Source organism: Carcharhinus amblyrhynchos, chromosome 12, assembly GCF_965287045.1.
Source record: "Carcharhinus amblyrhynchos chromosome 12, sCarAmb.v2.hapA, whole genome shotgun sequence".
In the NCBI taxonomy this organism is placed as follows: domain Eukaryota; kingdom Metazoa; phylum Chordata; class Chondrichthyes; order Carcharhiniformes; family Carcharhinidae; genus Carcharhinus; species Carcharhinus amblyrhynchos.
Window position 1 is genome coordinate 2,159,486 of NC_137335.1, and position 13,177 is coordinate 2,172,662.

At 41.5% G+C, this 13,177-nt stretch overlaps 1 protein-coding gene across 1 annotated transcript in view; it reads right to left on the reverse strand.

Moving 5' to 3' along the window:
• Positions 1–13,177, reverse strand: part of rab1ab (RAB1A, member RAS oncogene family b) — a 29,757-nt gene that overhangs the window by 15,225 nt on the left and 1,355 nt on the right. The window contains exon 2 of the mRNA XM_080199974.1: positions 355–427. Coding sequence (XP_080056100.1) covers positions 355–427 — 73 coding nt within the window. The remainder of the gene's footprint in view (positions 1–354; positions 428–13,177) is intronic.

The following is a 13,177-nucleotide window of genomic DNA, read 5'->3' on the forward strand; positions in this document are numbered from 1 at the left end:
AGCCAACATTCTTCAATTTGATACTCTTATTCTTCACCTTAGAGAAATCTTAATTCCAAACTAGTGACAGATTGTTCATAATACCCTCTTCAGGCACAACCCAAAGTTGGAAGAACAAGCTACGATATACCTCGTGCTTTTTCCACTTGCTGCTTACACACCATGTTATGTATATCCTTGCAGCAAGAATGGGAAAGGTAAATTTGGATTTGTGTGCCACTGTGAATAGCAATCTGTATTTGAGACCTTGAGTAACGCTGCAAGTAATGAAGTAGCCAGTCTTCATGGCAATTATAAAGCTGGCATAAAGATTAGCATAATGTTACCATTTCAATAAGTCAATGCTGTACTTACTGCAAATCTAAGGAGGAGACAAGATTTCCCAACACCAGAATCTCCAATCAGCAGCAGCTTGAATAAATAGTCACTAAAATAGATAAAAACAAGATAAGTTATCAAACATTTCAATGAGGTACTTCATGTGCTTCATCAATACATGATGACAGAGTCACCTTTCATTATTGCGGCTGTATGAATACAGAGCTCTCCCCTCTCCTGAAAACAACTGCACTCCTGTGGGTTCCAACAATCCTCTGTTGCCTCACCCAAATGATCATTCTTCATAAAGAGTTTGGTAGCTTCCCACGATGCGATTGAGTGAATAGACTTAACTGAAGTCAGTACTGGACACCGATGCCTGTATTTAACAATGTGCCAACCTTACACATTTCCTCCCAATGCAGGGAGGTAAACTGTATCAAAAACTTCCATTTATATTGTACCTTTAATTTAATATAATATTCCAGGGTGCTTTGAGTGTTATAGAACAGAGTATGCCACTGAGCCACACAAGTTATTAGGTCAGGTTTTTAAGCAGTGCCTTAAAGCAGGGAAATGAGAGAGATAGGCAGAGAAGTGTCACAGAAGTGAAATCAAACAAAAATGTCTGTCAAGCCAGAGATGAGATCAGGAGGAACGAACAAAAAGCTTGGTCCTGGAGGTGGGATTAAAGGATGGCTCTAAAACAAAAAAGCTGGAAGAAAGTTGGAAAAGTTTACAGACAGCACTCCAGAATGCTGGGTCCAAATAGGTGAACATAGTGCAGGCAATGCTGAGTTTGGAGTGGGGGATAAATGAGAGACCATTGCAGCAAGAATGCAGAGCATACAAATGTAGGAGCAGTGGGCCATTCGACCTCTTCAGCCTGCTCCGTCATTCTGATTGTGTCCTCAATTCCACATACCCCCAACTGTTAGTTAAGAATCTATCTACTTTTGCCTTCATATTCAATGACCCTGTCTCCATCACTTTTTGGAGAAGAGAACTCCAAATTCTCATCTCCATCTTGTACGGGAGACTCATTTTTAAACTGTGTCCTTGAGTCCTAGTCTCTTCCAGAAGGGGAAAAACATCCTCTCAGCATCCACCCTATCAAATCCCCTCAGGATCTTGTCTGTTTCAATAAGATGACACCTCGAGTCCCCTAAACTCTAATGGATACAGGTCCAATCTTTTCAGAACACTCCCCAGCCCAGTTGAATTAATCTTCTCTGAACTGTTACTAAAACCTCTATATCCTTTAATTAAGAGATCAAAACTGTACACAGATGTGGTCTCACCAATGCCCTGTTAAACAGCAGCAATACAGGTTCCTTTCATTCCCCTTACAATGAACAACTTTTTTTTTTATTTGCCTCCCTAATCACTTGCTGGCTTAAACATAATAAAAAATATAAATTTGGGAGGTGACCAGGTGGGGAAGATAAGTAGGCACGATAGGAGTGATACATCAGCAGGAAAGTGCACAACTTACGCTGACAGCTCCAAGGTAGTAAACTGTTCAAACTGCTGTAATCAAACAGAATACAAGATGGAGCCACCACAGGCAGATGGCCACAAGTTTTGACAGTGGTCAGCAGGCTTTAAGAGCTTCTTTAAGGAATTCCAGCTCAGGGCCCAGGAAGCCTAAAGCACCACCAGCAATGGTGAAATGATTACAATCAGATGTTCAAGAGCCCAGAACTGGAGCAGCATGGAAGTCTAGATAAGTTTTAGGATTAGATTGGGAGGGGCTGAGGCCACAAAGGAATTTGAAAATGAGGATGATCAAGGCGTTGCTTCATCAGAAACCACTCTAGGTGAGAGATGAAGACAACTTGGACAAGCCAGCTTCAGCAGCAAAGGGGCAAGGACACCGGCTGAATGTGACAATGGTGGAAGGTGGTGGTTTTATGGAGACCGTAACTGAGCTCTGTTACAATCAAACAATAATTAGCACAAAACACCGACTGAAGAGTTCTACTGAATCAGAGTCAAGGATCAAAAAACATACTTTGATGCATAAATGGGGGAATTGAGACTGACAACACCAGGTTTTAGACCAACCGATTTATTTGATAATACTCACAAGCTGACACCTGACGAAGAGGCAGTCCCCTCGAAAGCTTGTGAGTATTAACAAATAAATCGGTTGGTCTAAAACCTGGTGTTGTCAGACTTTTTACAGAATTGAGACTCACAGTACTCAAAAGACAGGCAACGAGACTGACAAACAATGGAATTGTCAAATAAATTCTTAAAAGATAAAGTAAATCAAACAGAAGTACGGGGTATCAGAACATTCCAGTATTAGTACCAGAGTTTGTAAAATAGTTGCAAAAGCTTTTTATTTGGGTTGAGGAAGGGACTGGAGAAAGGAAGAGGATGTAGTAACAGAAAGGAAATACAAAATATGTTGTTGGCTACATTATACTGGAACTGAGTGACTAGCCTACAGGATAGCTATGATGCTTCACTGCTCCTGAGGCCCTTCTGAATATTTAGCCTCATTAGTCACTATTCTCTCACATATCTTTCGCCATCCTCTGCAAAACTGAGGCATCTCCACTACTTCATGAAAGTACAAGATAATCACTCCAACCCCAAACAGACATATTCTAACACAAACCAGCATCAAAGGGAACCAATTGAGAATTAGAAAATAATAAATGGGAACAGGAGTAGGCCATTCAGCTCTTTGAGTCTGCTCCATTTGACAAAATCATGACTCACTAAGTCCACTTTCCTGCCTTCTCTCCACAACCCTTAAATTTCCGACTGCTTAAAAACCTCTCAATTTCAGCGTAGAAATGTTCATGGACTCAGCCTTCACAGCTTCCTGGGATAAAGCATTCTAAAGATTCACCACTCAGAAATTATGCCTCAAATGTGTCTTAAATGAACACTGCCCTGTGACTATAACCTCTGGTCTGCACTCTAATGTGGGAGCATCCTCCATTTACCTGAACCTTCGAAGAATCTTATATGTTTCAATCACATCACCTCTCGCTTTTCTGAGCTTCAAGGAGTACAGACACAATCTGTTTAATCTTTACTCAAACAGCTTACCCTCCATGTCCAAGATCATCTTAGTAGAGTGGCAGTGACACAGGTTTGATTCCCGGCTTGGGCAACATTTGTGCAGTGTCTGCAGGTTCCCGCCCGTGTCTACGTGAGCTTCCTCCCACAGTCCAAAAGACATGTTGGTTAGAGTGCATTGGTGATGCTGAATTCTCCTTCAGTGTACCTGAACAGGCGCCAGAATGTGGTGACTAGGGAATTTTCACAGTAACTTCATTGCTGTGTTAATGGAAGCCTACTTATGACTAATAAACTTTTAACCTCATCTGTACTGCCTCCAGTGATATCTTTATTTAAATAAGAGAACTAAAACTGTACACAGTATCCAAAGTGATCTCATTAGTACCTTGCACAGTTGCAGAACTTCATACTCCAGCATTTTTGAAATAAAAGCCAACATTGCATTCTTAAGGGCCCATATTGGCTTATTATAATATTTTAAGTCCAGGAGTGAAAAGTGTCCAAACAATTGAAATACGAATATACGAATTAGCAGTAGGCTCTTTGAGCCTGCTCTGCCATTCAATAAGATCTGATTGTAAACATAATGCCACATTCTCATCTACCCTCAATAACCCTTCATCCTTTTGCTCATTAAGAATCTATCTACCGCAGCATCAAAGCACTTAAATGTCAAGTATGCAAAACTACAGCAACATTTAACTTGGTGACGACTGAAAAGGCAGTTTGGTTCTGCCACAGCAATTCAGCTGTAAATGGAGATTATAAATGCACAGGTGAGTTCAGCACCTGAGTTGGTATGGATTGCTGTTAACTCAGGATTAGGTTCCGTACATAGTCAGTCTGTGCTAACCACGGACGTACACAGGGCGATTCTCCCATCCCAACATGTGGAAGTCGCCAGGCCCGCTGGCGTCTTTCCCCTGGCAGTGGCTCCCCACTTGTGGGAGCTGGTGACCCAACACCAGTGGAGCAAAGGGGTGTAATTGAGGCTCCCACAGGGTCAGATGTTGAGGTGGTGACCTCTGGACACTGCCAGCCTGGGACCCCAGGCACTGCCCAAAGGGCAAAATGCCAATGCTCAGGGGGCATCTTTGCACTGCCCATCGGCCATGGGCAGTGCCAAGGGACTCAAGGCTACAGGGGCTGCGACTGGTCCAGACATGTCTGCGAGACCAGCGATTGGAACTTTGGGGCGGGTGCACAACTGGCATTGCAGCGGTTGCGAAGCTGGCCAGCTATCGGGAGACTGGCAGACAGGAGCCACTGCACATGTGCTGATCTCAGCAATGACAGATCAACATGTACAGTGGCTCACTCAGTGCTGTGCTGCAGGCCACGCCCGATTTTGAATGATTCACACTAGTGCACTCTGCAGTGCAGTGTGGGAGATTTTTCTTCAAATTCCCGCTGGAAAAAACAGCGTGATTTACTCCAGTTTTCACACTTAAATTTTTTTTGTGACAATTGCCCCCCTAGATTGTTTCCAGAACTGATGCAAGTTTATATTAATGAACTGGTTACTTTTTCTTCTGGGAGACTGATGTTAATCTACGACCTCTTGACTAGCATGACTAGTTAGATCATCCAGACACAAACTAGCTAAAATTCTCAACAACAATGGGATCAAATAAATTGTCTTTAGTCTCCACCACATTATTCCCTCAAAAACTCCATCCCCTTCCCAACCAATACGTCCAATATGAACCCCGATCCTCTACATCCCAAAAGACTGCCTCTGGAAACCGTTACACTGACTCTTATGCTAGGCTTTCCTTACTGGCTTCTTACTTTTCATTGGAAGTTTACCAATCTGAGTGCAACTTTGTGTTGTGTTACAAATATTACATTTAGCCATGTCGACAAGCCTGGGAGGAAAAAAAGACTGGTGGCCACCAAGCAATCTGAATTTTCTGGTTCTACATTGTTAGGTCTGGAATAAAAGTAGGTATTTGCTGATGCTCCTTACTTGATTAATGATCCCATCTGTTTAGAGAACAAACACCATTCAGCCAAAGAAATATCTTAACCAGTTAACATGTTTAAAAGTTGTAGAAATTTGAGCCAACAGTCTTTGTCTCAATCAAACTCACATTAAAAGCTTGGGCGCTACTGAAATCATACCTTCCTGCTCTAAGCTGTGTAGTTGGTGGAAAGGAGACATGAATGATTGTGGTGGAATCATTAATAAATAATCCATGGTCAATATCACAACTGACTAATGTAATTTCTTTGTATTCTCCTTCGTAGACAACACAATTTGTATTTTTCATTTCAAATCTTTTTTGCTCAACTTTTACCATTGTCCCTTATCTTTTTTCAATGCCCTTTGTACAAAAAACTTTCAGGGACAAAACACTGAATCAGTGCTAAAATCAGAAAATGAAAGGTCAAAAGAAAATTTGGAAACTGTGCAGAATCAATGACATCAGAGCTAACTCAATTTTAGCATACTATTATTATTTAAATGGTGAAAAATTACAACAAGCTATTGTGCAGAGACACCTGGGGGGTTCTTGTGCATGAATCACAAAAACTCAGTTTGCAGGTGATCAAGGTGGCGAACGGAATGTTGGCCTTGATCACGAGGGGGATAGAATATAAAAGCAGGCAACTGTGCTAGGCACTGGTGAGGCCACAACTGGAGTAGTGTGTGCAATTTTGGTCCCCTTATTTGCGAAAGGATATATTGGCCTTGGAGGGAGTACAGAGAAGGTTCACCAGGTTGATTCCGGAGATGAGGGGGTTAGCTTATGAGCAAAGATTGAGTAGATTGGGCCTGTTCTTGGAGTTTAGAAGGCTGAGGGGAGACCTTATAGAGACATAAGATAACGAAGGGGCTACATAGGGTAGAAGCAGAGAGATTATTTCCACTTCGAAAGGAAACAAGAACTCAAGGGCACAGCCTCAAAATAAGGGGGAGTCAATTTAGAAGAGAGTTGAGGAGGAACTTCTCCCAGAGGGCAGTGAATCTTTGGAACTCTCTGCCGATTGAGCAGTGGAGGCTACCCCATCACGTGTGTTTAAGTCAGAAGTAGATAGATTTCTGACCAATACGGGAATTAAGGGTTATGGGGAGCAGGTGGGTAAGTGGAACTGAACCACTATCAGATGAGCCATGATCTTATTGAATGGTGGGGCAGGCTCGAAGGCCTACTCCTGCTCCTATTTCTTATGTTATTATATCCCAAAGGACAGTATCAGTAGATATTTTCCAATTAGGCCCAGACTGCCTAGATAAAGATTCACCAACTCTTCAACATATAACTCCAAAATCAGTTTAGTTTTGTAATTTAATCTCCCTCCTGGGGATGAGATATACATTTCATTCCACTGCACAAACAGAAACTACATGGTCTATCATGCCTCTTCCAAAGAGTAATCCCTCTGTTACAGGGCATTCCTGAGGAAACAAGGGGATTGAGAGAGGTAGGCAAAACTACAAACCCTAATCACACACAACAACAACTACCAACACAACTGCAGTATTAAATCCCCAAAATCCTTTTTGCATTCATGTCCATCAACTACCTTTAGGGAATAACTAAACATCAGCTTTGTGCAAGCTTTATTATTCTAACTACTCCAAGCATTGTGTTCTTTCTTGTAGTTTACAATGTCCAGAATTACACTAAGCAGCTAGGAGAGAGCATATACACGTAACTCAGTAAATGCCTTGCATAGATCAACATACCCTTTAAAACCAATCATGGACATTAGCTAATTACTTGCTTCTTAGATCCTCAAAAGTTACTGAAATACAACGTCCTTAAGTCACAATAAAAATCATTCAGCCCCCAGGTTAATGCCAACTTCACAAGCTAAGGCAATGATTGGACTTTGCAGACAAATCTTGTGATATCTGTTAGGATGTGCGCAAGGTCAAACACTAAAACAGCAGCTTTCTGGTAATAGAGTTCTATTCCCACTTACACCAGAGTTTCACGATTCAGCACTTTCACTGAAGACCTTTAGAGGAATCATTTTAATGTACATAATACTTGGTTCAGATGGAATTTAGATGCAAGAATTATTGTGTTTGTTTAAAAAGATTACAATGTTTCCCCAGTGGAACTTATGGAAATAGTTTGCTACAAATAAACATAATTAGATTGAGTTTTGAAATGACAGTGCCTTTTTGTTGAATTTTACCAGTAACAGGTCAAAGCTGAATTAATTGAACAGCTTGGATAGCACATGACAACCATTTCCTGCAGTTCCACATACAAAGTCTCCAAAATATACACATTGGGAGCAGTGCCAGATAGCAGATATTAGAAAGTAGAAAATAATTGGTCAATTTAATTTGTTTGATTTGTCACATGTATTAGTATACGATGAAAAATTTTATTTCTTGCATGCTATACAGACAAAACATTCATAAAGAGAGTTCATGAAGAGAGTGCAGAATGTACTGTTACAGTCATAGCTAGGTTGTAGAGAAAGATCAATTTAATGCAAGGTTAGTCCATTCAAAAGTCTGATGACTTTTGCAGGGAAGCATTTATTCTCGAGTCGGTTGGTACATGTCCTCAGACTTTTGTATCTTTTCCCCCCAATGGAAGGTAGTGGAAGAGAGCATGTCCAGGGTGTGTGGGGTCCTTGATAATGCTGGCTTTTTTGTGGCAGCAGGAAGTGTAGGCAGTCAATGATAGGAGACAGCTTGGTATGGCTACATCAATGGGGGTGAAGCAGAAATGGTCAAGACCTTCAAGCTTTTAGGTGTTCAGGTCACCAACCTGTCCTGGTTCCTCCATGCCGACAGTATAGTTAAGTACACTAATGCCTCTACTTTCTCAGAAGACTCAGGAAATTTGCATGTCCGCTACAACACACTCCAACTACTACAGCTGCACCACGGAAAGCATTCTTTCTCGTTGTTAGAGTGATGAATTGGGCTTCATTCACAGCTCTTTGTAGTTTTTTGTGGTCTTGGATAGAGCAGAAGCCATACCAAGCTGTGAAACAACGAGAAAGAATGCTTTCCATGGTGCAGCTGTAGTAGTTGGGGAGTGTTGCAGCGGACATGCAAATTTCCTGAGTCTTCTGAGAAAGTAGAGGCGTTGGTGTGCTTAACTATACTGTCGGCATGGAGGAACCAGGACAGGTTGTTGGTGACCTGAACACCTAAAAGCTTGAAGGTCTTGACCATTTCTGCTTCACCCCCATTGATGTAGACAGGGGCATGCCCCCCCACTATGCTTCCTTAAGTTGATGACCATCTCCTTCATTTTGCTGACATGGGGAGGCACTGACCTAATGGTATTATTGCTAGACTATTAATCCAGAAACTCAACTAATGCTCTGAGCACCCAGGTTCGAATCTTGCCGCAGCAAATGTGAAATTTGAATTCTAAAAAAAATTTTTTTTGAAGTTTTTAAACTTATTAGGATCACAAGTAGGCTTATAAAGATACTGTGAAAATCCCCCCGTTGCGACACTCCGGCGTCTGTTCGGATACACTAAGGGAGAATTTAGCATGACCAATGCACCTAATCTTTCGGACTCTGGGAGGAAACACACACAACATTGTCAATTGTAGTAAAAACCCATCTAGTTCATAAAAGTCCTTTAGGAAAGGAAATTTGCTGTCCTCACCAGATCTAGCCTCCGTGTGACTCGAGACCCAGAGCATGCTCTGTGAACAAGGGCAACCAGGGATGGGTAATAAATGCCGGAAAGCCAGTGACACTCTTGAATGAATAAAGACCTCTCACCGGTGTGTGAATAAGGAGAATGAAATTGGTCACCATTGAAGGCAAAATCTCATCCAGACGGAGGGAAAGTGCTAGGTTGAATACTTAGTCAATAGTTTGCTGTCAATATAGTGTTTCAGTCACATCCAGTTTGCAACACCCAGCACTGCTCAATAAAGCAATGTCCATTGTTTGAATCATGCTGAAGCATGGGGATAAAGGGTTGTCAGAAACAGGTTGGGGAAATGCAGACGGAAAGGATGTAAAGTTTCTGATCTCAAAAGTTATCGAAAAACACAAACACCATCTGGGTGTCACTCATTACCATTCTGCAGTTCTCTTTCACTGGTACACTAATGACAATATTAGTGCAGTTTCCTGCTCTCTTCCCAAACTGGAAAATTTCATTAACTTCGTTTCCAATTTCCACCTTCTCTCAAGCTTCACATGATCCAACTCTCCTTCCCATGCCTAACTGAGAGCTCTGGGAATAGGTGAACAACTAACATTCTCTACAAACCTCATTAATTACTACAAAAAATTTGATTACACTTCCTCCCATCCTGCTTCCTGCAAGAATCCTATTTCATTCTTGCCGTTTCTCCGCTTTTGTTCCAATTTTCTGAACATACTTTCCATATTTATGCTGCTGACATTCTCCCCCCCCACCCCGTGAGGATTTTCTCCCAGTGGTTGATTGGGCCCTTCAATCACGTCTGTCCCATTTCCTGCACTTGTGTTCGAACCCTTTCTCCTTTGTCCCACCCATCAGCCTCTCGTGGATCACCCTCTGCTATTTCCACCAATGGCACAATGCCAATACTAAACACATCCTCCCCCCACATTCCAAATGGTTCATCGCACCTTAAAGTCCCTGGACCACTTTTCAATCACCCTGAAAATGTTTCTACTAGCACACAATGCCCAAGCATTCCATCATTTAGCACCAGTCCAGAATCCCCTCCCAGGTGAATTTGCCACTGACTGCATTTACTGCTTACAACGTGGAATCTCTGCACTACAAAGTCCAAAGAAGATCAGATAATTGCTTTGTAGAGCATCTTCACTCAGTCTGTCCAAGCTTCCACCATTCAGTATGGTCAGCGTTAACTTTCAGCTTCAACTGAAGGATTGAGAGTTATAGATAGGCCTGGTAGGTATGGATATGATCGGCGCAACTTGTGGGCCGAAGGGCCTGTTTGTGCTGTAGTGTTCTAACTCCACTTTCCCACCCATTCCCCATATCCCCTGATTCTCTAAAATATCAAAAATCTGTCCACCCCAGCCTTAAATAGTGTAGAAACTCTGGGGCAGAGAATCTCAAAGATTTTCAAATCTCAAAACTGGAAAAGAAATGCCTCCTCGTTCTAGCACTAGTTGATCAGTCCCTAATCCTGACTCTGTGCCCTCATGCTGCAGATTCTCCAGACAGGAAAAAAAAAATCCATCAATCCTGTCAAGCCCCTTCAGAACCTATTTGCTCGCCACAGACTGCTAGATTCAAGCATTCGTTTTTATTGCATGGAGTACATTAAATTCCAAATTGAAGTGATGTATAGGTAAAGCTAACTAGGACCAAACTTGGCCCTTATTTCACTAACCCAGAGTTCACAGCCATTAGAAATATTCAGTAGTCTAAAGAACAACCTAAAGTATATTTGGGGGAAAAAGGGGCTGGAGAACCGAAAGCAAATCAGATCAACACTGAATCCTAAGCACAGATTGACCTCAATCTCAAGATAAAAGCACAATACTGCAGATGCTGGAATCTGAAACAAAAACAAAATTATAGAAAATCTCAGCAGGTCTGACAACATTTGTTGAGAGAGAATAGAGCCAATGTTGAGTCTGGATTAAATCTCAATTCATTGTCCTCCTCCAAAATCCTGAATTGATCAACACAAAGAAATCCGAAAATACCTCTTAGCCAGTTCCTGGCAGCAAATCAGTAACAGTGCCAAAACCTTCTTAAGAGCAACAAGGAATGGACAATAAATGGTGGCCTGTCAGCAACACCCATATCCCACAAGTGAACAAAAAAAATGAATCTTCAGGAAATGATTGCCAGGTTAACATTAAGATAAATAAATATTCCACACTATTAAATGACATGATTAAACCCTATTTACACCCACTCTGGTAGGATCTCTCTAGTTTCCAGTTCCTATTTGTCATTGTGTATTGCTTAATTGCTTTAACAACTTTGCCAACACAGCAAAAATTGTGGCAGAAATAGAATTCCCACTTCTACTGCCTGCTCAGACTTGAAACATGTTGTCCTCTCTCCTTCCAGTGGTGTGACTGGGTAAATAACCTGTGTACAGTTGACATTATGCCTACTCTTCATTTAAACATGCCTCGATTCGAGGCTTTCATTAACTCAGTCAAGCTTATCTGCAAATCTCAACACCAAATCCCAAAAGCACTCTGAATCCTCATCTAAACGTCACCAAACCCATTCCGGAATGCCAAGTGCCCAAATATTCAAAATGCAGCCTGCTAGAATATGGTTAAGGCAAATCAGATGTAACATATAATCAAGTGTCCTTGACCTCCATCCCGGCAACTGATGATTACGGCTTCAGACTGGATACATTAGTAAACAAACACAAATAAATCTTTTTCCAACACTGTCAAAGATACCCAACCACTGCAGGGGTTTCATGTTACATCATAAATACACATTATAAATATTTCCCAATCTTGCCAGGGCATTAGCTTCAACATATGGGTCAAATCTTTCTGCATTCTCTCAGAAGATTTGGACTGTACTTTGGAGCTGATAAACACAATCTGCCAGCAAATCATACCAGCTCCATGTGGCCCCCTGGTCTCTTAAGAATACAGTATAGTACCAACTGGCATGAACCCGTCAGCTCAGAGTAAACAATTGTCTCAATTACTTAATTTCTCAGGTCCAATACTAATGTTTTGGCATTATCATACAAAAAGTATGGCACATTAATTTAAATTATAAACAAATTAGTTGCCAAAATTTTAACCAGCTGTCTTTAATTCCTGCAAGATCTATTACTTACAAGTTATTGCCTCAAATTTTTAACAGCACTACTTTATTGAATACAACATTTACAGTTTGCTTCACACACAAAACAATTCCATCAAATTATTCCAAATTGCACATATTGAACGAACAATTGCATTTATATAGCACCTTTCATCGAGCAAGATTTTTCAATGTTGTTCATAGGAGTGCAATCAGACAAATACTGACACTACTAAAGGAGGAAAGGTTTGGTTAAAGAGGCAGACTGAGGCTGATGGAAGGAGGTGGAGGGGATTAGGGAAGGAATTCCAAAGGTTACAGCGCAGACAATTAAAAGCATAGTGGGGAGAAGGAATGAACAAGAGGCCTGAATTGAAGGAATGCAGAGCTCTTGCCAGGCTGCAGGAGGTTACTGAGATGGGGACGGGCATGGTCAGCGAGAGATTTGTACATGGGGATGAGATTCTTAAAATGGAGGTTTTTGTAAATCAGGAATGCATAGCAAAGTGGTGATGAGTAAACAGGACAAGGTACAGGTTGGGATGCAGGCAGAATTTTGGCTGAACACAGATCCACATTGTGAAAGTTGGGAGATCAGTCAGGAAAGCACTGGAACAGTCAAGGTAACAAAATGGATGAGGGTTTCAGCAGCAGATGGACAGAGCTGGCATTATAGAAAAAGGTTAGAACAGATTCTTCAATAGGTTTAATTACACACTTTCCACACAGCTACACATTCCATCCCACTGCACCACTTCAACCCAAGTGTGAGCATAACTCCACTGGTAACTGATGATTCAAAGTTACAGCTCCAAGCCCTGCCAACTGCATCATGCACAAACCAAGCTGACAGTTTAGTGCAAGGCAGAGAGCGCTACCTAGTCACAAGTGCCAGAAATGAAATCAGCCTCAACTGGGAATGTTTGCTGATAGGTAGAGTAGCGTGTTTTAATTTGCATTAATTGATGTCATGACAGAAACACAGAGCATTTTCAAACCTCAACGCTTAAGCTGCCATTGTTTCACTGTGAACTGAACCATATCAACTAACTCAAAGGTCTCGATTCAAATCTACATTAACTGTCAAACATAAACGGAACCAATTAGGAAATGGTT